The sequence below is a fragment of the Salmo salar genome, chromosome 16, assembly GCF_965601325.2.
Source record: "Salmo salar chromosome 16, fSalSal1, whole genome shotgun sequence".
In the NCBI taxonomy this organism is placed as follows: domain Eukaryota; kingdom Metazoa; phylum Chordata; class Actinopteri; order Salmoniformes; family Salmonidae; genus Salmo; species Salmo salar.
This window is the reverse complement of record NC_138306.1, coordinates 36545653-36571823: the sequence shown is the minus strand read 5'-3', so window position 1 is coordinate 36571823 and position 26171 is coordinate 36545653. Positions and strand designations below refer to the sequence as shown.

The window sequence follows — 26171 nt, the reverse complement described above, 5'->3', positions numbered from 1 at the left end:
ATTTGCCCAAACTGAAGAGATATAGCTAGCTAGTACCTCCATTTACACGTGGGAAAAAAACGGTGGACAAAGACTTGATAGCTACGTTAGCTAGCTAGCTGGGGTTTTCTACAAGGAATCTGCCTCCCGAAAAAAGCTTCTCCAAAGTGGGTGTGACACCTACTCCCGTTGCCTGCTGCACTGTTGATTCCACCTGGCGATCTTTTCACCGTCTGCCCTGGCCTGTCTCCCCCTGTCTGGTACAGGTACCCCCGCCACACTCCCCCCTCTCTTCCGAGCTTTCACTCACCTCCAGCACACACGCACAGTTGGGGCGAGTGACTCTGAACTTACAATGGCTAGCCCCAAGTTGTTATATTTGTTTCTTGTGCTTTATGCTATTTGCCTCATGACTATGAACTTGCTTGTTTACCCAACCATGGGACAGGCTATGTTTGTTCCCACACTCGGGACTCTGACTCTCTATTGGTTGCATCACCACCTGGTATGGCAACTGCTCATCATCTGACATTAAGGCGGTACAGAGGGTAGTGCGTACTGCCCAGTACATCACTGTGGCCAAGCTTCCTGCCATCCAGGACCTATATAATAGGCGGTGTCAGAGGAAAGCCCATAAAAATGTCAGAGACTCCAGTCACCCAAGTCATAGACTGTTTTCTCTGCTACCGCACGGCAAGCGGTACCGGAGCGCCAAGTCTAGGACCAAAAGGCTCTTTAACAGCTTCTATCCCCAAGCCATGACTGCTAAACAATTAAGCAAATGGCCACCGGACTATCTAACCACACTGTCCGATTTCAAAAAGGCTTTACAACGAAAGCAAAACATTAGATTATGTCAGCAGAGTACCCAGCCAGAAATAATCAGACACCCATTTTTCAAGCTAGCATATAATGTCACATAAACCCGAACCACAGCTAAATGCAGCACTAACCTTTGATGATCTTCATCAGATGACAACCCTAGGACATTATGTTATACAATACATGCATGTTTTGTTCAATCAAGTTCATATTTATATCAAAAACCAGCTTTTTACATTAGCATGTGACTAGCATGTGACTAGCATTCCCACCGAACACTGCCGGTGAATTTACTAAATTACTCACGATAAACGTTCACAAAAAGCATAACAATTATTTTAAGAATTATAGATACAGAACTCCTCTATGCACTCGATATGTCCGATTTTAAAATAGCTTTTTGGTGAAAGCACATTTTGCAATATTCTAAGTACATAGCCCAACCATCACGGGCTAGCTATTTAGACACCCGGCAAGTTTAGCCTTCACCAAAATCAGATTTACTATTATAAAAGTTTGATTACCTTTTGTTGTCTTCGTCAGAATGCACTCCCAGGACTGCTACTTCAATAACAAATGTTGGTTTGGTCCAAAATAATCCATCGTTATATCCGAATAGCGGCGTTTTGTTCGTGCGTCCCAGACACTATCCGAAATGGTAAATCAGGGTCGTGCGCATGGCACAATTCGTGACAAAAAAATTCTAAATATTCCAATACCGTACCTCGAAGCATGTCAACCGCTGTTTAAAATCAATTTTTATGCAAATTATCGCGTAAAAAAATCTCCTTTTCGGCAAACAGAGGAAAAATCACAAAGACGGGGGCGGCCAGGGCACGCGCCTAAGCCCACAGTCCCTTGATCGGCCACTTGAGAAAGGCGATAATGTGTTTCAGCCTGGGGCTGGGATGACGACATTCAGGTTTTTCCCGGGCTCTGAGCGCCCATGGAAGACGTAGGAAGTGTCACGTTAGAGCAGAGATCCTTTGTAAAAGATAGAGATGGCAAAGAAGTTCAAGAAATGGTCAGACAGGCCACTTCCTGTAAAGGAATCTCTCAGGTTTTGACCTGCCATTTGAGTTCTATTATACTCACAGACACCATTCAAACAGTTTTAGAAACTTTGGAGTGTTTTCTATCCAAAGCCAATAATTATATGCATATTCTAGTTACTGGGCAGGAGTAGTAACCAGATGAAATCGGGTACGTTTTTTATCCAGCCGTGAAAATACTGCCCCCTAGCCATAACAGGTTAAATGATGTATGACACTTGTATTTTCATGAATGTTTAATATTACGATTTCTGTCATTTGAATTTGGCGCTCTGCAATTTCACCGGATGTTGTCAAGGTGGGACGCTAGCATCCCTGTAACGCTCGTCGTTGAAGGGGGACCAAAACGGTACTCCCCAGCCTGCCTCCATGGTCCTTTACCATGCAGGATCTCCTTCCTTGTCCAGGACTCCAAATAGCTCTCTTGCTGCTCCTTCCTCCGAGTGCTTGGTCCTTCTTTGGTGGGTGGTTCTGTAACGCTCGTCGTTGAAGGGGGACCAAAACGCAGCGGGTAAAGTGCTCATCCTCTTATTTATTAAAGAAAACACAATCAATACAAAACAAATGACGAAAACAGTCCAGTAAGGTTCATAGACTATACTAGAAACAACCAACCACAAAACCCAGTGAAAACAAACACAACTAAATATGGCCTCCAATTAGTGGCAACAACAACCAGCTGCCTCTAATTGGAGGTCATTGACAAAACTCACATAGAACTAGAAAAGCTAGATAAACATAGAAACAAGAAAACTAGAACCTAAACCCTACAATGACAAATTACCCCTTTTACTGGCCAGGACGTGACAGTCCCAATGATCTGTAAGAAGTTAATGTTGATGATGTGGTTGTTGGTGACATGAAGCACATGGCTGAGCTCTTTAATCACCACTTCATTAAGTCAGGATTCCTATTTGACTCAGCCATGCCTCCTTGCCCGTCCAACATTTCCTCATCTCCCACCCCTTCTAATGTGACTAGCCCCAATGCTCCTCCTTATTTTTCCCATGCCCCGCTACAAAGTTTCTCCCTGCAGGCGGTCACTGAGTCCGAGGTGCTAAAGGAGCTCTTTAAAATTGACCACAAAAAAACATCTGTGTCAGATGGTTTAGACCCTTTCATACATGAAGGACCCATTTCAGCATTTGCTGTATGATCGATGAGAATCTCCATATTGCAAATGTACGGTCCCTTACTAGACGTCCGCAAATGTTTTATGAATTCACCGACGGTGTCGGGCCGTGCACCAGGGCCAGATCTTCCGGGAAGTCATCAAACGAAGTCTCTGACATTCGGTTTCCGTTTTATAAAAATGTCAAATTTTGGTCATTTTCCCGCTGTCCTGGTAAATACCACCAGATGGCGAATGGATTCTTATTGCAAATGTATAAAACATCACTAATCATGACATGGCCATTTCTCCTAAACGGAAAAGACTTCGAAGACGAAACTTGGTGAGCATAGGTTTGGCCTAATGGGCTGTTAGCCCAGAAACAAGATGGCATCAAGGCCTCAACGCTTTTTTAGTTAAGGCAATTTTTCTAGGATTAACCTGTTGGGGCTAGGGGGCAGTATTTGCACGACCGGATAAAAAACATACCCGATTTAAACTGGTTACTACTCTTGCCCAGAAATGAGAATATGCATATAATTAGTAGATTTGGATAGAAAACACTCTAAAGTTTCTAAAACTGTTTGAATGGTGTCTTTGAGTATAACAGAACTCATATGGCAGGCCAAAACCTGAGAAGATTCCATACAGGAAGTGCCCTGTCTGACAATTTGTCCTTCTGTTGCATCTCTATCGAAAATACAGAATCTGTGCTCTAACGTGACATTTTCTAAGGCTTCCATTGGCTCTCTAAAGCCGCCAGAAAGTGGAATGGGGTGTCTGCTGTCTCTGGGCAAAGAACAGCAGGAGAGTTTGGGAGTGGTCAGCCTGGGGACAGTGAGACTGAGATGCGCGTTCACGAGAATTCTCCATTTTTTTCTTTCAGCCTTTGAATGAATACAACGTTGCTCGGTTGGAATATTATCGATATTTTACGAGAAAAATAGCATAAAAATGTATTTTAAACAGCGTTTGACATGCTTCGAAGTACGGTAATGGAATATTTTGAATTTTTCTGTCACCCTTCGGATAGTGACTTGAACGCACAAACAAAACGGAGCTATTTGGATATAACTATGGATTATTTGGAACCAAAACAACATTGGTTGTTGAAGTAGAAGTCCTGGGAGTGCATTCTGACGAAGAACAACAAAGGTAATCCAATTTTTCTTACAGTAAATCTGAGTTTGGTGAGTGCCAAACTTGGTGGGTGTCAAAATAGCTAGCCATGATGGCCGGGCTATCTACTCAGAATATTGCAAAATGTGCTTTCGCCGAAAAGCTATTTTAAAATCGGACACCGCGATAGCATAAAGGAGTTCTGTATCTATAATTCTTAAAATAATTGTTATGTTTTTTGTCAACGTTTATCATAGGTAATTTAGTAAATTCACCGGAAGTTTTCGATGGGTATGCTAGTTCTGAACAAAACATGCTAATGTAAAAAGCTGTTTTTTTTATATAAATATGAACTTGATTGAACAAAACATGCATGTATTGTATAACATAATGTCCTAGGAGTGTCATCTGATGAAGATCATCAAAGGTTAGTGCTGCATTTAGCTGTGGTTTTGGTTTTTGTGACATATATGCTAGCTTGAAAAATGGGTGTGTGATTATTTCTGGCTGGGTACTCTCCTGACACAATCTAATGTTTTGCTTTCGTTGTAAAGCTTTTTTGAAATCGGACAGTGTGGTTAGATAAAGGAGAGTCTTGTCTTTAAAATAGTGGAACGTCTGTCCCTAACAGGTTTTAACCTGTCTCTCCTCTCTGGGGAGGTTCCCATTGCTTGGAAGGCATCCACGGTTCGTCCTTTATTTAAAGGGGGAGATCAAGCTGATCCTAACTCTTATCCGCCCATTTCAATTTTGTCCTGTTTATCAAAAGTGTTGGAAAAACCTGTCAATAATCAACTAACTGGCTTTCTTGACATCTATAGTATTCTCTCTAGTATGCAATCTGGTTTCCGCTCAGGTTATGGATGTGTCACTGCAACCTTAAAGGCCCAAAATGATGTCCCTATTGCCCTTGATTCCAAGCAATGTTGTGCTTCTATTTTTATTGACTTGGCCAAAGCTTTTGATACGATAGACCATTCCATTCTTGTGGGCTGGCTAAGGAGTATTGGTGTCTCTGAGGGGTCTTTGGCCTGGTTTGCTAACTACCTCTCTCAAAGAGTGCAGTGTATAAAGTCAGAAAATCTGCTGTCTCAGCCACTGCCTGTCACCAAGGGAGTACCCCAAGGCTCAATCCTAGGCCCCACGCTCTTCACATTTTACATCAACAACATAGATCAGGCAGTAGGAAGCTCTGTCATCCGTTTATATGCAGATGATACAGTCTTATACTCAGCTGACCCCTCCACAGATTTTGTGTAAATTGCTCTACAACAAAGCTTTCTTAGTGTCCAACAAGCTTTCTCTACCCTTAACCTTGTTCTGTACACCTCCAAATCAAAGGTCATCAGGTTTGGTAAGAAGAATGCCCCTCTTACCACAGGTGTTATTACTACCTCTGAGGGTTTAGAGTTTGAAGTAGTCACATCATACAAGTACTTGGGAGTATGGCTAGACGGTGCACTGTCCTTCTCTCAGCACATATCAAAGCTGCAAGCTAAAATTAAAAAATCCTCTATCGTAATCGCTCCTCTTTCACCCCAGCTGCCAAACTAACCCTGATTCAGATGACCATCCAGGCTAGATTACGGAGATATATTTTATAGATCGGCAGGTAAGAGTGCTCTCGAGCGGCTAGATGTTCTTTACCATTCGGCCATCAGATTTGCCATCAATGCTCCTTATCGGACACATCAATCACTGCACTCAATACTCCTCTGTAAACTGGTCATCTCTGTACAGCCGTCGAAAGATCCACTGGTTGATGCATATTTATAAAACCCTCTTAGACCTCACTCCCGCCTATCTGAGATATCTACTGCGGCCCTCATCCTCCACATACAACACCCGTTCTGCCAGTCACATTTTGTTAAAGGTCCCCAAAGCACACATATCTCTGGGTCGCTCCTCTTTTCAGTTCGCTGCAGTTAGCGACTGGAACGAGCTGCAACAAACACTCAAACTGGACAGTTTTATCTCAGTCTCTTCATTCAAGGACTCAATCATGGACACTCTTACTGACAGTTGTGGCTTCTTTGTGTGATGTATTGTTGTCTTTACGGCGGACTATGTATTTTTGTAAATAACAGCTGGTGCATGATATCTAAGGAAGTCTCGAGCTTTTGATCGCCTGAGGTGAAGTATCTCATGATAAGCTGTAGACCACACAACCTACCAAGAGAGTTTTCATCTGTATTCTTCATAGCTGTTTACATACCACCACAGTCAGAGGCTGGCACTAAGACAGCATTGAATGAGCTGTATTCCGCCATAAGCAAACAAGAAAATGCTCACCCAGAGGCGGTGCTCCTAGTAGCCTGGCACTTTAATGCAGAGAAACTTACAAAAAAAAATAAAAAATTATGTTAAATGTGCAAACAGAGGAAAAAGAACTCTGGACCACCTATACTCCACACACAGAGATGCATACAAAGCTCTCCCTCGCCCTCCATTTGGCAAATCTGACCATAATTCTATCCTCCTAATTCCTGCTTACAAGCAAAAATTAAAGCAGGAAGCACCAGTGACTAAATCAATAAAAATGTGGTCAGATGAAGCAGATACTAAGCTACAGGACTGTTTTGCTAGCACAGACTGGAAAATGTTCCGGGTTCCTCAGATGACATTGAGGAGTACACCACATCAGTCATTGGCTTCATCAATAAGTGCATCGACGACGTTGTCCCCACATTGACCGTACGTACATACCCCAACCAGAAGCCATGGATTACAAGCAGAATCCGTACTGAGCTAAATGCTAGAGCTGACGCTTTCAAGGAGGGGGACTCTAACCTGGAAGCATATAAGAAATCCCGCTATGCCCTCCGATGAACTATCATACAGGCAAAGCGTCAATACAGGACTAACATCGAATAGTACTACACCGGCTCTGACGCTCGTCGGATGTGGCAGGGCTTGTAAACCATTACAGACTACAAAGGGAAGCACAGCCGAGAGCTGCCCAGTGGCACAAGCCTACCAGACGAGCTAAATTACTTCTATGCTCGCTTCGAGGAAAATAACACTGAAACATGCATGAGAGCACCAGCTGTTCCAGGAAGATTGTGTGATCACGCTCTCTGCAGCCGACGTGAGTAAGACCTTTAAACAGGTCAATATTCACAAGGCCGCAAGGTCAGACGAATTACCAGGACATGTACTGGGAGCATGCGCTGACCAACTGGCAAGTGTCTTCACTGACATTTTCAACCTCTCCCTGTCTGAGTCTGTAATACCAACATGTTTCAAGCAGACCACTATAGTGCCTGTGCCCAAGAACACTAAGATAATCTGCCTAAATAACTACCAACCTGTATCACTCACGTCTGTAGCCAGGAAGTGCTTTGAAAGGCTGGTCATGGGTTACATCAACACCATCATCCCAGAAACCCTAGACCCACTCCAATTTGCATACCGCCCCAACAGATCCACAGATGATGCAATCCCTATTGCACTCCACACTGCCCTTTCCAACCTGGACAAAAGGAACACCTATGTGAGAATGCTATTCATTGACTACAGCTCAGTGTTCAACACAATAGTGCCCTCAAAGCTCATCACTAAGCTAAGGATCCTGGGACTTAACACCTCCCTCTGCAACTGGATCCTGGACTTCCTGACGGGCCGCCCCCAGGTGGTAAGGATAGGTAACAACACATCCGCCACGCTGATCCTCAACACAGGGGCCCCTCAGGGGTGCGTGCTCAGTCCCCTCCTGTACTCCCTGTTCACTCATGACTGCACAGCCAGGCACGACTCCAACACCATCATTAAATTTGCCGATGACACAACAGTGGTAGGCCTGATCACCAACAACGATGAGCCAGCCTATAGGGAGGAGGTCAGAGACCTGGCCGTGTGGTGCCAGGACAACAACCTCTCCCTCAACGTGATCAAGACTAAGGAGATGATTGTGGACTACAGGAAAAAGAGGACCGAGCACACCCCCATTCTCATTGGCGGGGCTGCAGTGGAGCAGGTTGAGAGCTTCAAGTTCCTTGGTGTCCACATCACCAACAAACATGGTCCAAGCACACCAAGACAGTCGTGAAGAGGGCATGACAAAACCTGTTCCCCCTCAGGAGACTGAAAAGATTTGGTATGGGTTCTCAGATCTTCAAAAGGTTCTACTGCACCATTGAGAGCATCCTGACTGGTTGCATCACTGTCTGGTATGGCAACTGCTCGGCCTCTGAGAGCAAAGGGGGTAGTGGGTAGTGAGAACGGTCCAGTTCTGGGGCCAAGCTTCCTGCCATCCAGGACCTCTATACCAGGCAGTGTCAGAGGAAGGCCCTAAAATTGGTCAAAGACTCCAGCCACCCTGGTCATAGACTGTTCTCTCTGCTACCACACAACAAGTGGTACCGGAGCGCCAAGTCTAGGTCCAAGAGGCTTCTAAACAGCTTCTACCCCCAAGCCATACAACTCCTGAACATCTAGTCAAATGGCTACCCAGACTATTTGCATCCCCCCCCCCCCCCCCCCCCCCACACCCCACCCCCCCACCCCCCACCCCCCACCCATCTCCTATTTACACCACTGCTACTTTCTGTTGTCATCTATGCATAGTCACTTTAATAACTCAACCTACATGTACATACTACCTCAACTAGCCGGTGCCCCCGCACATTGACTCTGTATCGGTACCCCCCTGTATATAGTCTCACTATTGTTATTTTACTGCAGCTCTTTAATTACTTGTTACTTTTATCTCTTATTCTTATCCGTATTTTTTTGAAACTGCATTGTTGGTTAGGGGCTCGTAAGTAAGCATGTAAGGTCTACATCTTGATTTTATTTTATTTGTCCCCGCAGGAGGCCTTTTGACTTTTGGTAGGTCGTCATTGTAAATAAGAATTTATTCTTAACTGACTTGCCTAGTTAAATAAAGGTTAAATTAAAATAAATAAATAAACATCATAATCATTTATACAGTCTTTGTAGCACAGTCTTGCCCCAGGGACTCTGCCACACACAGTCCAGGTTGTGCTGAATATGGTTTGGTGGCTCTGGGTTTAGGCTGAGGCCAGTGGCCCTCCAGTGTTGTTAAACCCCCAACTGTTTCAATGAATGAATTAACAATTCATGATTTATTTATACAGAGTGGATTGCTTCCCTTTTTCACTCAACCTCTATTCATATAAGGTTACCCCACTGAATGCCTCTTGTGTCTAAAGATCGTTTACAGCAGTGTTATTTGCTATGAATTCTGCTGATTTATAAACCATGTTTTGTCACTAAAACCATTTGGGGGTTTTGTTGTGTTAAAATAAGAACGTCTCATTTTGACTGTTTCAACACACAGAGACACACCCATGAATCTCTGTTTTGCTGTAGTACATATTATGGCATGCACACAAGCCTATCAGAAACAAGGTATCTGTGAAGCAGTATTTCTAACCATTGGGGGACATTAGTGAAATTAACAAGGCCCATTTTGCTGACCACACATTTTCATCACAGTGAGTCATTGCACAGCTAATTCCCCTTCCATTTATTCTCTCCCTATTTCTCTTATACGTTCTCTCTCTCTATCTCTCCCTCTATCCTTCTTTCCTCCATCTTCTATCTGCAGGTTCTGATGCTGAGATAGTAGTGAGATCTACTTCTTCATAGATCCGACTCCCTGATGTCCATGGAACCTTTATGACTGCAGCATTTAGTTCCACGTCGTCAAGATGATCTCAACCCAGAGATTATAATTCATCCTTCCTCCATTGGAGGGCCACTGTTAAGAGGGGAGGGGGAGGGTAAAGGAGCCTCCTGTCATCAGAGAAAGAGCTTCAGAGCCTGCTGGTGAAAGCGAAGGGAACCATGTAGTGTCTTTTTCTCCACTTAGGGGGGAGGGTAGATTTGAGTTTAGTTTTTTCCCCATTGATTTTAGTGTAAAAGTGTTTTATGTGAGCCAGAGAAGAGATGGTCCTCCACACCTCTCCCTACTCTAGTGCCTTCCTGCGGTGCCTCAGCAGCCTGTCATGGGGCTTCATCTTCCCCTGCTACTGGCTGCTGGACCGCCTGCTGTCCTCCTGCGTGGCAACCTCTCTGGAGAAGCGCCGGCGCTCCCAGGACCTCTGCTCCTTCGTGACGCTGTATGTGCTGGTGTCCACCCCGCTCTACCTGTTGCTTCTCCTGGCCTCGCTGCCCTTCGCTCTGCTGGGCTTCCTGCTGTGGGCTCCCCTGCAGGCGGCCCGCCATCCCTATCTCTACACCCACCGCCGCCCAGACAACCACCAGGCCGAGCAGGGGGGTGTGGCGTCACTGGCCGACTGGAGGCCGCAGGGCCGCAGCTTCTGCTTCGGCAGTTCCAACGTGTGCCTACTGCCAGACTCCCTGGCACGCTTCAACAACCTATCTGAGACCCAGCGCCGTGCCCGCGAGGTGGGCAAGCGCATCCGTAACGGGGCCACCCGGCCGCAGATCAAGATATACATCGACTCCCCCACCAACACCTCCATCAGCGCCACCTCCTTCAGCAGCCTGGTCACAGGGTTCCGACGGACATCCTCCATGGGCCAGCGGCCCGACAACACAGCCGAGGCCGAGACCGAACCCGTAACCAACTGCCCAATACACACTGCAGGTTCAGACTGCCCAATACACACCACAGGACCAAACTGCCCCATACACACTGCAGGTGCTGACTGCCCCATACACTCAACAGGGGACCAGGGCTCCTCAGATTGTACCGTCCATGTAGCTGGTGGAGAGAACACACCAGAGTGCCCCCTTCACACTGCTGGTTCTCAGAACAACTCTGACTGTCCACTGCACACCACAGGGGCCCAGAACTCCCCAGACTGCCCCATGCATGCCTCGGGGGTCCAGATCAGTATCAGTGCCCCAGAGCCAGACCCCCCAGAGGCCGGGACAGGGAATCACCATGGGGAAGGTGATGCAGAGAGCCTGACAGGGGGGGTGTCTTCTAACAACACCCTGTCCCACCGAACCTCCATGTTCAAGAAGCACACCGGTCGCAAGCGGCGCCAAGGCGACGACGGATTCGACCATGAGATCTCTGCCTTCTTCCCTGCCAACCTGGACTTCCTGTGTCTGCAGGAAGTGTTTGACCACCGGGCCATGTCCAGGCTGAGGCAGCAGCTGCACCATTACTTCCCCTACATCCTGAGTGATGTGGGCCGCTACGCCTGGAACGGCTGTTGCTCCCGCTTCAAGTTCCTGAACAGCGGTGTCATGCTGGCCAGCCGCTATCCCATACTGGACGCCCACTACGAGTGCTACCCGAACGGGCGAGGGGAAGACGCCCTCGCAGCCAAAGGAGTCCTCTTTGTCAAGGTGAGGTGTTTTTTCTCTGTCTATCCTAATGATAGCATTGGCAAGTGCTGTAAATAAATCTCTGTCAGTGTGTAAAAGGCTGAAGGAATGATAATAATTAGACTAGTACTTTTCAACCCGGTGAGTTTTACCAATGTGTTACTGCCTCTTATTGGGCCAGACTTTTGGTGAAGGACTTAAATGTCCTCCAGGCTGCATCCTCACTTCTGGCTGCTTTTTGAGGTTGGATCTGTTTCCTCTTTTGTTGGACATATATATTCAATATAACTGTCGCAGAAACTCTGTGAACAAAACAAAGTTGAATTATTTAGGCATAGTTCCCTGTACCCTTGGCTTGGGGGGGGATTTTGAAATTTAACATCTCTCTTGAAATCCTGGCAGACACCAGGACAAAAATGAATGTATTTTATTCCTTTTATTCGGTCTCAAATAAAACTGTAGGCCTTAGTTTTCGTTTGAGGGTTGCAGATAGGTGTCTACCCTCTGTTCAAATGGTGGTGTCATTTCAGCAGTTTTTGCTATTCCCATATTTTTGTATTTGATTATAATTAGGTAGGCTGTCTTTTTATACCATGACAGTATTTCTGAAGTTCTAAAACAAGCGAGGTCTCTTTTTGTATGTTGTAGTGACACTAAAACAGTTTCAAGAACGACGTTTGAATTAGCGCCGGGCAACAGGAGCTTATTGAGCCTATTTGATCTTCCTTTTTAAGGATAATCTTCTATTACAGCTGTCTTTGGGCTTTCGAGTTGCTCCAAAACTACAGACCGCAACTTTTCCTAAAACATACATTAAAACATACATTTGGCTAGAATGTTAGTCACTCCCATTCCCAGCAGTGAGCTATGATAGTCTGCTGCCGTAGCAGCGCTGTGCCGTGTGCTGTGGGTGACTCACGAGGCACTGTGTGTTGACTTCATTGGGGAGAGTGATGACAGGCAGATCGGAGCAGAGTTTTAGTTTAGTGATCACTAATCTGCGTGGCTGAGGCTGTGTGGCTGGGGCTGGGACTGTGTGGCTGGGGTTGAGGCTGTGTGGCTGGGGCTGTGTGGCTGGGGGTGGGGCTGTGTGGCTGGGGCTAGGCTGTGTGGCTGGGGTTGAGGCTGTGTGGCTGGGGCCGGGACTGTGTGACTGGGGCTGGGGCTGTGTGGCTGGGGCTGAGGCTGTGTGGCTGGGGCTGGGGCTGTGTGGCTGGGGCTGGGGCTGTGTGGCTGGGGTTGAGGCTGTGTGGCTGGGGCTGTGTGGCTGGGGCTGAGGCTGTGTGGCTGGGGCTGTGTGGCTGGGGCTGAGGCTGTGTGGCTGGGGCTGTGTAGCTGGGGCTGAGGCTGTGTGGCTGGGGCTGGGGCTGTGTGGCTGGGGCTGAGGCTGTGTGGCGGGGACTGGGGTTGTGTGGCTGGGGCTGGGGCTGTGTGGCTGGGGCTGAGGCTGTGTGGCTGGGGCTGTGTGGCTGGGGCTGAGGCTGTGTGGCTGGGGCTGTGTGGCTGGGGCTGTGTGGCTGAGGCTGAGGCTGTGTGGCTGGGGCTGAGGCTGTGTGGCTGGGGCTCTGGGGCTGGGGCTGTGTGGCTGGGGCTGGGGCTGTGTGGCTGGGGCTGGGGCTGAGGCTGTGTGGCTGAGAATGGGGCTGTGGCTATAGCGATGGCTATGTAGGGAATAGGGTGCCATTTGGGATGCATCCCTGGTTCTGGCTGGGCTTCAGGTCCTGCTGGGGCAGCTCAGCCTGAAGGTGATGATGAATCTGAAAGACGCTAGGAGGCTGACAGGCCTGCTAGATACTGTAGGCACCAAGTAGTTCTACCACTCTGACACCCAGGTTTGATACCTGCCCCTGCTAGCTATTGCTTCAGATAACAAGCTCACATGGTGTTGCCTCCCTCCCTCCTCCCCAGGGTCATTCTGGGTCACCATCTCACTGTCTCCAGAGCTGTAGTATTGACCCCTAGCTGCAGGGTTCTAATACAGCTTGACCCCACAGACTAGCAGGCTTCAGCAGTAGCGGTGTGTGGGTAAAATCACCAAGCCAGTAAAAGCCAAGCCAGTAAAAAAGCCATATTACAACCTCTGTTGTGATAATTGCGTTGTTTGCTCTATAACCATTACTTCATACGCCACAGTGATATACAATAAGGCCGTGACAACAAAAATTCAACAGTCACACAGTGGCGGAATAAATTCAACTACACATACATTTGTTTCAACACAAAACCTGAGAGCAACATCTTTCCGCTGAAATCCACAAAGCAAATATTGCATGGTCAGGCAAGTTAATGTTTTCAACAGTTTACTAAACAACTAGTGATTTAGAACCACGGAGTTACCCGATCGTCAGCACAAAGACAACAGGAGCACTGCCTCCGCTATTTCAGCAACATTTACACTTAAACATTTAAACATCATCAAATCAACAAAGCTATTATGCTTAGTTTAATACACTAAAAACAAACTTAAAGATATATTGTGGCCATGGTTACTGATTTGTGTGTGTGTGTGTGTGTGTGTGTGTGTGTGTGTGTGTGTGTGTGTGTGTGTGTGTGTGTGTGTGTGTGTGTGTGTGTGTGTGTGTGTGTGTGTGTGTGTGTGTGTGTTTGAGCTTGCGCAAGTAAAAACATTTTTTTACTCACCCTACTTGTAGACTAGTTGAGCGCCAATACCATCCTCCACTCTCTATGGCTCTGTCATACAGCACACTTTTAGTTTTTGTTGTCATAGGCTACCTAGTTAAAATGCTTGCTAACCTAACTTTCTCGCGTGGGCAACAATGAACCAGCTAAGTTAGCTAGCTAGTTAACATGAGCCTAAAAGGGCTAGGCTATATATTGAACTTCAATCGTCTCAGGCCAGTGGCACAACATTTAATTTATGATCAGATCATAATCGTCATCATAATCATTGACCTGTACAGAGGATTAAGTCAAAACCACATCTAAATCTCCATCTCCATCCATGGTTTAGGAAAGGGACGATTTAGCAAGCTAGCTACTGCAGGCCAGAAACAAAATTATGTTTTGCTTAGAATGTGATTTGATTGTTTTGAAGCCAAATCCAAACTGGCCTCCCTTGGGGGAATTTTGCTGCACCAGGACAACCCACAGTTGAGCTCAGCTCAACACTGATTGGCTAATTAGTTTATAAAAATATTTATCAACCGAGGTCAAATGTTTGCTGGCATCAATCAATCAAATGCTACGGCCGCAACATGTCATACTCTTTTGGTCCAGACAGCATCAGATACATGGACTACACATACTGAGACAGAGGAGTGCTGTGACAAAATATTTTTTTTATTGGTGAAATATTTGGAGAAGCCTGGCTTCCCTTGGCATCCATGAATACATGTCACTGGGCTTCAGAAATAATTATGTATCCCAGGGATCTTTCTCTCTAAGCTTGGGAGTCTTGTGACTAAAACAATATTACATGGTCATTTCCTCCAACAGTCCATGGTGCAAGCAGACCTACATGAAGTGAAAGTGGCAGATTTCACTTCCAATACAAAGTGACAGACTCAAACATTACAAAGACATGAGCTCTGGAGGCAAAAGGAAGGAGGGAGGAAGGGAGGGAAGGAGGGAGGAAGGGAGGGATATGGGGAGAGTGTGCAGAGATATTAACTTAATTAAAAATGTCTCCCTGAAGAGTGAGCAACCCAGTAATTAAATAATTTGAGTCTCAACAATTAGCCCTCTATTTATTATTTAAAACTACAAAGGACAAGGGTGAAGAAGGTGTGTGTGTGTGTGTGTGTGTGTGTGTGTGTGTGTGTGTGTGTGTGTGTGTGTGTGTGTGTGTGTGTGTGTGTGTGTGTGTGTGTGTGTGTGTGTGTGTGTGTGTGTGTGTGTGTGTGTGTGTGCGTGCATGTTTGTGTGTGGTTTGAATTACAGAAAAAAACTCAAAACAGGGCCAGGCCCACTCAAAGCTCACATCAAATGGAAATCAATTAAATAAATAAACCCATAGCTTCTCCTCTCAGTGCTGAGGTCGACTCCATTTGTTGATTTAAATCACCTTCCCTCCTGGTGGATAAAGGGCTTTGCTTTTACTCTGCATGTGTCAATGTGAAAGTCTATTTAAGCATTGAACACAGTAATGGTGTACAGAAGAGGTATTGGCTCCTCTCTCTAGCCTCCATGATGAGAGAGACAAAGGTCTTGGTGCAGGAGAATTTAAAGTGGGTCACATATCTAGTCCTTTGGAATCACATGGACCTTTTACCCTGCTACTAGTTTAGTCAGTTCCAATTATCATAATCATCATTATAATGTATTTATTTTCTCACACAGCCTACGTAAAACACAAACACACAGCGACACACACACACGTGCACACACATACACATAATAGCGCGCACACACACAAGCGGCCCGAGACACATACCCCTGATTCCCTTCAGGCCTGTTGTCAGTTTCAGAGCACACACTTACCCAAGCATGGATAAGCCTCTGAAATATTCATACACAGGGACACAGTCAGGGAAAGAGAGAGAAGATGAAAGAGAGAAACAGAGAGAGAGAGACAGAGAGAGAATGGGGAACAGGAACACGGGTGAGAGAGTTGGAGAGGCAGCAGCTCCAGCTCTACAGACAGGTCAGGGTCAGTACAGTGTCGGGCCATGGCTGGACAGAGAGTTTACTGCTTCTTAATTGAGTTAATGCTGCAAATCTCTGTGGGGTGGAAATGTCACTGAATGTATTATGTTTGAGGTCTAAAATGTAAAGCTTGCATTTCATATTAAAGTCTAGCTAAGTGGGTTAATGTTTTATTGGTCCTCAGCATTTACTGTGAGGGCCTTGATGGTGAGACCAAGCCAAGACTGCAATTCAGTGATTGGATGACTGCACAGTGACTGAACAGAGAACTTGAATACACTGTAATCAAATCGAATCCAATTTACAATAGCCCTGATCACAGAGGAGATCTATTCAGAGATCTCCTCATAAAGGTCTTTAAAGAGACCTTTTCTGATTCTGCGCGAGACTTCAGAACACTGCGTGTTTCCAACCCACACAATCAAATACTGTAATCTACCTCTACACCCTACACCCCTCTGTGTAGTCCACCCATCCCTTACACTCAAGAGCACCAGTCCATCCATTCAGTATCCATTTTTGGCCCAGTCTCACAGACCCAGTGTAATCTGCAGTAAAAGCCTCTCCATTCATTCCAGGCTCATCATAGCCAATGCAGGGCTGTAAATCAAGATAGTGACGGACAGACTGTCTCCACTGAGGGGATTTCAAAGAGGGACAATGTCAGAGAAAAGAGTGTTGGAGAGGGGAGACGAGAGGGAGGGAGAGGAGACAGATGGAGAATGAGAGTTTGGGGATTGGGACAATGACAGAGAAGGTGGTATTAAATGTTTTCTAATTCAGTATTCGATCAACTTGTTGACAGAGATATTTAACTTCCTCTTTGTCTCTCCCTATTCTCTACAGGTGCAGGTAGGCACCTCCCATCAGGAGCAAAGAGTTGTGGGATATCTCACCTGCACTCATCTGCATGCCATTGAAGGTACGTTGAGATAGAACAATACACATTCACAAAGCAATACATTTTGAGCTGCTTTTTTTAATTGGATCCCAGCCATAACACTTATTCTCCCTAGTGTCTGAATGGGTCTATTCTGGCTCTGTGGTCTTATGTGAATATCAGAGAGAAATAGGACAAATGTTCTAGAATTAAAAAAGGGTGTGAGAGTGATTGTACCTGTACAGGTGAGTGTGTGAACATAACAGTCGTAGGCAGATGGTTTAAGGTGGTTAGTGTGTAGTAGACTACTCAGCTTTCTACCTCGGTGTATAAGATAAATGGATGCATCAAACCCGCAAACATCCTCTGTTCCCATGGCGACAAGCTCAAGCTGTTTTAAGTATCAGGCCTATTTAAAGCCTCTGGTCTCTGGGCCTAATGTTTTACCAAGACAGATCTCCCTGCTATTTCTGGAGCATCCCATGCCTCTGAGAGTCTGCTCACTCAGCTAATTATAGAACTATGGCTATTTCTAAAGACAACTTAAACATATGGGAGAGAGAACAAGAAAGGCCTTATTATGTTCTGGGTGATGCTGCACACTACAGTATACATCTTTGCAACGGGGCACATTTTTATTGCTGCTTGTTTTTCATGGCCCATTTTCCCCCTCTTACTGCTTGTTCTGTGTACTGTGTGTGTGTGTGTGTGTGTGTGTGTGTGTGTGTGTGTGTGTGTGTGTGTGTGTGTGTGTGTGTGTGTGTGTGTGTGTGTGTGTGTGTGTGTGTGTGTGTGTGTGTGTGTGTGTGTGTGTGTGTGTGTACTTGTGCATTTTACTTCTGTTTATTTTGGTCTTTGCTGCTTGTGCAGAGGCAGCGATTATATTACTGTCTACATTTAGAACACATGTTTGCATTGTCTTGTTGACTCATAAATGATCAGCATTGAATAGATGTCATCCAGGGTTCCTGACCATCCCTGCTCTTCCCCCATACAATATGTTTAGTAGCATGGTCATCCTCGCTGGCTAAGCTAAGCCACTCAATTGTTTTATTTCCATCCCCCCACACCCTCCTCTCTCTCCCTGTCTCTCTGTCTCTCTCTCCCTGTCTCTCTCTCTCTCTCTCCATCTCTCAGGAGATGCAGCTGTGCGTTGTGAGCAGTTGGATCTGCTCTTGGCGTGGGGGGCGGAGTTCCGCAAGATGACGTCCCGCCCCTCGGAGGAGAAGGGTCTGGAGGACCAGGTGGCCTTTGATGTTGTCCTCGGCGACCTCAATTTCGACAACTGCTCCTCAGGTAGCTAGCTGTCTGACTGTGTGAAAATCGTCTGTTCTCTGACATCCTGCAGAAATTGTACTTGTGGGTGTTGTACATATAATTTGATGTATCTAGACCAATGTCTGGTGGATCTGGACAGACAAGCACCTCTTTGTTTCTCGTTGCATCCCTCCATTTCAGAGGATAAACTGGAGCAGCAGCATGCCGTCTTCACCCAGTACAAGGACCCATGTCGCCTGGGGCCAGGGGAGGACAAGCCTTGGGCTCTGGGTGAGTGGATAGAAGTTTGGCTGGTACTGGAGGGAGTGGGTGCGCTCGTGTCAGGGAACTAGGCTCTTTAGAAAAATCTTGATTTCCTATAGCAGCCAATCTGGGCACACACTGTGCAGACCAAAAATAAGTACAATAGATGCTGGCATAAACCTGGAGAATTATGGTCTGGAACCGAATCTAAAGGAGAGAGAACATTATCTAGGACACAGTGATGTTTGGCAAGTGCTATATGCTGTGAGAGATGGTAGGATGGATGTTGGTGTATATTCAACCAAGCCAAGTTTATTGTGCACTAGAGCCAATGTGTAGATATATAGGAGTTACAGTCCTTCAGAAAGTATTCCTACCCCTTGACTTATTCCACGTTTTGCGGTGTTACAGCCTGAATTCAAAATTGATTAAAGCAATGTTTTTTCTTACCCATCTACAGACACAATACCAGCTAATGACAAAGTGAAAACATGCTTTTGGAAATTTAGCACATTTATTGAAAATGAAATACAGAAATTCTTTGGCTGGTCCAGTCAAGGACTTTCACATTCTTGTTCTGAAGCCACTCCAGCATTGCTTTGGCTGTATGCTAGGGGTCATTGTCCTGTTGGAACATAAATCTTTGCCCACAGTCTAAGGTTGTTTGCACCCTGAAGCAGGTTCTCATCAAGGATTTGTCTGTTTGGCTCCCAGTCCCTGCTGATGAAAAGCATCGTAATAGCATGATGCTGTGCCTGGTTTCCTCCAGACATACCGTTTTGCATTCAGGCTAAAGTTACATTTTTGTCTCATCAGACCACAGAGTCTTTCACGTGCATTTTTGCAAACTCCAGGCGTGTTTTCATGTGCCTTTCTCTCAGAAGTAGCTTCCGTCTGGCCATCTAGTGATGTAGAGACTGTTGTCCTTCTGGCAGGTTCTCCAATCTCAGTCAAGGAACTATGTAGGTCTGTCAGAGTGGTCATTGGGTTCTTGGTCACCTCCCTGACCAAGGTCTTTCTTTCCAAGTTGCTCAGTTTGGTTGGACACCCAGTTCTAGGCAGAGTTTGGGGAGTTCCATATTTGTTTTATTTAGCAATGATGGAGACCACTGTGATCTTGGAAACTTTCAACACTCTAGAAATTGTTTTATACCCTTTTATACCCAGATAAACACCACCATTCAAAAGTTTGGGGTCACTTAGAAATGTCCTTGTTTTTTAAAGAAAAGCACATTTTTTGTACATTAAAATAACATACAATTGATCAGAAATACAGTGTAGACATTGTTAATGTTGTAAATGACTATTGTAGCTGGAAACGGCAGATTTTTTATGGAATATCTACATAGGCGTACAGAGGCCCATTATCAGCAACCATCACTCCTGTGTTCCAATGGCACGTTGTGTTAGCTAATCCAAGTTTATCATTTTAAAAGGCTAATTGATCATTAGAAAACCCTTTAGCAATTATGTTAGCACAGCTGAAAACTGTTGATCTGATTAAAGAAGCAATAAAACTGGCCTTCTTTAGACTAGTTGTGTATCTGGAGCATCAGCATTTGTGGGTTCGATTACAGGCTCAAAATGGACAGAAACACTTTCATCTGAAACTCATCAATCTATTCTTGTTCTGAGAAATGAAGGCTATTCCATGCGAGAAATTGCCAAGAAACTGAAGATCTCGTACAAAGCTGTGTACTACTCCCTTCACAGAACAACGCTAACTGGCTCTAACCGGAATAGAAAGAGGAGTGGGAGGCCCCGGTGCACAACTGAGCAAGAGGACAAGTACATTAGAGTGTCTAGTTTGACAAACAGATGCCTCACAAGTCCTCAACTGGCAGCTTCATTAAATAGTACCTGCAAAACACCAGACTCAACGTCAACAGTGAAGAGGCGACTCCGGGATGCTGGCCTTCTAGGCAGAGTTCCTCTGTCCAGTGTCTGTGTTCATTTGCCCATCTTAATCTTTTCTTTTTATTGGCCAGTCTGAGATATGGCTATTTCTTTGCAACTCTGCCTAGAAGGCCAGCATCACGGGGTCGCTTCTTCACTGTTGACGTTGAGACTGGTGTTTTGCGGGTACTATTTAATGAAGCTGCCAGTTGGGGACTTGTGAGGCGTCTGTTTCTCAAACTAGACACTCTAATGTACTTGTCCTCTTGCTCAGTTGTGCACCGGGGCCTCCCACTCAGTTTCCTTCCTGTCCAGCAACTGAGTTAGGAAGGACACCTGTATCTTTGTAGTGACTGGGTTTATTGATACACCATCCAAAGCCTAATTAATAACTTTACCTTGCTCAAAGGGATCTTCAGCATCTGCTTTTTATTTTTACACATCTACCAACCGGTTTTCTTCTTTGCGAGGCATTGAAAAACCTCCCTTGTCTTTGTGGTTTAATCTGTGCTTGAAATTCACTACTCGATTGAGGGACCTTACAGAAAATTGTTCTGTATGTGTGGGGTACAGAGATAGGGTAGTCATACAAAATTCATGTTAACCACTATTACTGAACACAGAATGAGTCAATGCAACTTATTATGCAATTTGTTAAGCATATTTTTACTCCTGAACTTATTTAGGCTTGCCATAACAAAGGGATTGAATACTTATTGACTCAATACATTTCAGCTTTTCATTTTTAATTCATTTCTAAAAAAAATCCACTTTGACATTATCAAATCACATTTTATTTGTTACAGATGTTTTTGCGGGTGTAGCGAAATTGTGTGTAAATTCTGTGTAAATCAGTGACACAAAATCTAAATTGAGTCCATTTTTAATTCAGGCTGTAACACAATAACATTTGGCAAAAGTAAAGGGATGTGAATACTTTCTGAAGGCACTATAGACATGTGTATTTCTTTCTAAATAATGTCCAGACAATTAAATGGGCCACAGGTGGACTCAAGTTCTAGGGACATCTCAATGATGATCAAAGTACATTGGATGCACCTGATCTCAACTTGGAGTGTCAAAGCAAAGGGGTGTGAATACTTGTGTAAATTGAATATTTCAGTATTTAATTTTCAAAAAACTTGCAAAAAGTTTTAAAAACATGTTTTGACTTTGTCATTATGGGGTATTGTGCGTAGATGGGTGATAGAAAAATCAATTTAACCCATTTTGAATTCAGGCTGTAACACAACAAAATGTGAAATAAGTCAAGGGGTATGAATACTTTATGAAGGCACTGTATGTTAATCACTGTGAGTCACCATGTTCTCCTTCTCTTCTACTGCTCATTTTAACGTTGTCTCACCCAGACTCCTCCATGTGGAAGACTCCATCAGCCTAAGACTAGTTCCTTAGAGCTCGTCATTACCAATACTGCACATTTGATTGCTGGCCTGAGGACCATTCTCTAAATGAAAATTGTAGCGGTCTGGGGATTTAAGGTTATTAGAGATCTGTTATGTCACAGAGGAGGAAGGTACTGGAGATTTCATTGTTGGCTTTTCAAGAAATTATTGAGAAAACAGGCTTCAGAACTATAGATTCTTATGAGCTGCCAACCATTGTCAGATTATGCAATTGGTCAGGTGAACTCATACCTCCCTGTCAGCTGTCCTTTTACCCAGGTGTGTGTGTGTGTGTGTGTGTGTGTGTGTGTGTGTGTGTGTGTGTGTGTGTGTGTGTGTGTGTGTGTGTGTGTGTGTGTGTGTGTGTGGTGTGTGTGTTAACAGGTACACTATTGGACACCAGTGGGCTTTATGACGAGGAGGTCAGCTCACCAGAGAGTTTACAAAAGTAAGTAAAACAACGAATATCAACACACACACACACACACACACACACACACACACACACACACACACACACACACACACACACACACACACACACACACACACACACACACACACACACACACACACACACACACACACACACACACACACACAGGCAGACAATACATATACACATATTCATATTTGTTGAAATTGTATGGTATTTTTAAGTTGTTTATTGGTTGTTTTTGTTGACAGAGTGATGGAGAATGAGGAGGGGAGGAAGGAATACTTGGTGTTCCCCACCAATAAAAACCAATGTCCTAATCAGAAGGGCAGAAAAATCCCCCTGAAAGGCAATGGGAGGAGGATTGACTACATCCTTTACAGAGAGGAGGTGCAGCAGGACTGGAAAGTGGTACGTAAACCCTAGCTAAAGACCCTCTAGATACCAAGGAGGTTGTGACGTAGAAACATGCAAAGGGAGGAGACTGAGCATCAAGACCAGATCAAACAAACTGGGAAAAGAGAGTTAGGGTTAGGTCAATGTTTTCATCAAAGAGGATTAGAAAACCAAATTACTTTATTTGCATAGATTGCAAATCTGTGCAGGACAACATCTCGTACTACTGCTGTAGTTTTTCTCATTATCAATCGTTGCACTGAACTGCCCCCTTGTGATTAAACTTGGCTATGGCAGGAATTCTGGTCGACATACATTTTCAGATACACACAGTGGTGCAGAATATTATGATTTAAAATACACTGTGTTGTAATCTAGTATTATACTGACTTTATGTAATTAATCTGTAATCCCATGTTGTATCATGAAATTATTATGGCGATGTCATGAACCTTCTCTCTGTCGCCACCTGCAGGACATTGAAGAGTTCAGCTTCATCACCCAGCTAGCTGGCCTCACTGACCACCTGTCTGTGGCCATGCGTCTGGCTGTGTCCACAGGAGAGGAGGAACCTTAGAATGGGGAGGGAAGAGAGAGAGAGAGAGAGAACGAAAGGGACAGGCCTGAGAAATACAGAGCTTGACAAAGAAAATAAAGATGGATGTAAAGAGGAAGAAAGAGAAGAGCAGATACAGAGGAATCATGTGATCCAGATGGAACCTGATGGCGAGAGAAAGGAGTGGTTGTTGTGTGTGTCAGAGGTCTGGACTGGGCCTAATGTGGACCTGAGAGACTGAGCCAAAGACTTAAACACACAGACAGTTTCAGTTTGACTCACGCACCTACAGGCCACCGTACTGTATCACCTCTGGTCCTCGTGGACTATCAGCTCCCTGATGATGGAGTCCCAATAATTGATTTACTATAAATAATTTCCTGTATTTAGAGACTATTTTGTTTTTAGGCCTCATTTATGTCTGACTTTTTATGTTTTTACCTTTTGGGCTCGGAAGTGTCAAATCTTTGTTCTTTATTTCTATGATAAAAAATGGCAACATGAGACTTCTCTTGACTCATGGAATATAGAGTGTAGCCTGGCTTTCTATGGCCCTCTGTGTCTCTCTGTTGATGTTTGTTCCTGTCAATTGAAGGAACCTCAGCAAAATGTATTTTTTTCTAACTCTTTCTAAAGGTTTCTATGGTCACTGCACCATCTTTGTAGGGAGTTTAAACACCTGCATTTAATACTTTACATTTATAATGGAGGAGTTGTATGAAAACCAACATCTTTGACTGAAAAGGGATGTTTTTGGGGCCACCACTTACAGGCATCTCATGTTTCAGTGGCGGTTGGTTGGTAGGTTGTTTTGCAGAGCTGAGAAGTGAGGAACACCTGATATGATTAGATAAGAGGAACATAGTTAGGAAGGCCTGGGTGGGGAAGTGGCGGAGTTTCTGCATGAAGAGGGGAATGAGGAGTTGAGACTTCAATCCCTCGATAAGAGACTGTTTAGGTTGGAAGCCTGGTCTCCAGGGCGATAAGCATGTTCCCTTGACGATACAACCTCTAATACTGCCAATGCAATGTTTCTGCATGAAATGCCACCCTGCCAATACCCACAAACACACACATTACAGACACAGACGGCACTCCTGCCTGCCTCGTTTGTGATCACACCTTTTTACTCTCTCAACTATTCTTGCAGTATAGTATTGACTCTGTTGCTATTGCTGGCTGTATCACAGGACGATAAGGGATGTGCCTATGTGTGCAGGGCTGGCTTTGGGATATGTGACGACCCCATGTCCCCCTTTAGCATGGTGCAGTATTTATAAAGCTAATTCCTGGTTGTGGCCACAGCAGAGGCGAATGTTTACACACCTGATTATTCGTTTCTGGTCAGTGAGTAAGCCTGGCCAGTCAGAATATCTCTGTACTTTACTAGCTATGTAAGTATAGTACCATTCAAAAGTTTGGACATACCTACCCATTCAATGGTTTTTCTTTATTTTTTACTATTTTCTACATTGTAGAATAATTTTGATGTCTTCACTAATATTCTACAATGTAGAAAATAGTAAAAATAAAGAAAAACCCTGGAATGAGTAGGTGTGTCCAAACATTTGGCTGGTACTGTTTGTATTGTATGTATGCCCACCTGGCGTTTCTACTCATCTACTAACGTTATCACCTGGTTTCTTTTATACTCTTTAAAGCCTCTTTATTATTATCATTATTATTATTATTATTATTGGTAGGGTTTATATTTTTTATCGATCTGCTTGTTTCTTATTTAGAATGCTGCAGTTCCCTGGTTTAGTGCACAAACTCATAGAGATAAAATCCCTGTTGTGCTTGTCTGATTCTCCAGTGCCTCAGCCTCTCTGGGGTTGGGCCTGTGTGAGTCAGGGATTGGGGGTCAAAGGGCAGGCAGGGAGAACTGCTGTAGCTGCATGCAGTGTGTAATGGCTTCTAGTCTCTCCACAGAAAATGCATCACCTTACTATTGTTTTAATTTTGTTTTCTATAATAACTGTTAATGATGGGTTTTAATTCATTTTACTGGGAATTCTGCTTTGGTGTAGCCTTGTTTTCTGAGTGATGTGGGGGGGAATTGTCTTTCTCTTTTTAAGCTTCTTTGACAAACAGCTTATTTTCTTCTGCTTTTAAAAAATGATTTTCCCCCTTTGAATCGCTGGCTCTTTGTGTGTTTATTTGAGTGTGGAGTATATGTCTAAAGTAGTCTCATTCACCAACTGTCATTCTCTGCCAAACCTCCAGTGGAAAACACCAGAGAAACTGTCTGTCTCGCTCTGCGTCCTCTGGGACTTATAGGGACTGTGTGTGTGTGTGTGTGTGTGTGTGTGTGTGTGTGTGTGTGTGTGTGTGTGTGTGTGTGTGTGTGTGTGTGTGTGTGTGTGTGTGTGTGTGTGTGTGTGTGTGTGTGTGTGTGTGTGTGTGTGTGTGTGTGTGTGTGTGTGTGTTTATTTATTTTCACAACCCCAAGTTGTGTAAATATCTCTGAATAACAAACAATACACTGTTATAGAAAATGCATGGCAGTATCGCATTGGAAAATCCAGCATACCACAGCATACCACAGCTCACATCGACCTAGACATTACATGGAACTTCCACCAATCAATCTTTCTCTCAGAGCCAGGATGGAAACAAAATGGCTGTCTGCAGATTCAAGTAATTTCTATGACTGTGTGGGTACACACTGAGTGTATAAAATATTAGGACCACCTGCTCTTTCCATGACATCAACTGACCAGGTGAATTCAGGTGAAAGCTATGATCCCTTAGTGATGTCACTTGTTAAATCCACTTCAATCAGTGTAGATGAAGGGGAGGAGACAGGTTGAAGAAGTATTTTTAAGCCTTGAGACAATTGAGACATGGGTTGTGTATGTGTGCCATTCAGAGGGTGAATGGGAAAGACAAAATATTGAAGTGCCTTTGAATGGGGTATGGTAGTAGGAGCCAGGCGAACCAGTTTGAGAACTGCACCACTGCTGGGTTTTTCATGCTCAACAGTTTCCCGTGTGTATCAAGAATGGTCCATTACCCAAAGGACATCCAGCCAATTTGACACAACTGTGGGAAGCATTGGAGTCAACAAGGGCCAGCATCCCTGTGGAACGCTTTTGACACCTTGTGAAAACCATGCCCCGA

General features: G+C 44.7%; 1 protein-coding gene across 1 annotated transcript in view; it reads left to right on the top strand.

Annotated features, from left to right (window-relative positions):
* Positions 1-25185, top strand: part of LOC106573651 (sphingomyelin phosphodiesterase 3) — a 54754-nt gene extending 29569 nt beyond the window's left edge. The window contains exons 2-8 of the mRNA XM_014148893.3: positions 9656-11373; positions 16804-16879; positions 17975-18133; positions 18296-18385; positions 22045-22108; positions 22348-22507; positions 22968-25185. Of these exons, the coding sequence (XP_014004368.1) occupies positions 9997-11373; positions 16804-16879; positions 17975-18133; positions 18296-18385; positions 22045-22108; positions 22348-22507; positions 22968-23069 (2028 nt within the window). The 5' untranslated portion in view covers positions 9656-9996 and the 3' untranslated portion in view covers positions 23070-25185. The remainder of the gene's footprint in view (positions 1-9655; positions 11374-16803; positions 16880-17974; positions 18134-18295; positions 18386-22044; positions 22109-22347; positions 22508-22967) is intronic.
* The last annotated feature ends 986 nt before the right edge of the window (positions 25186-26171 follow it).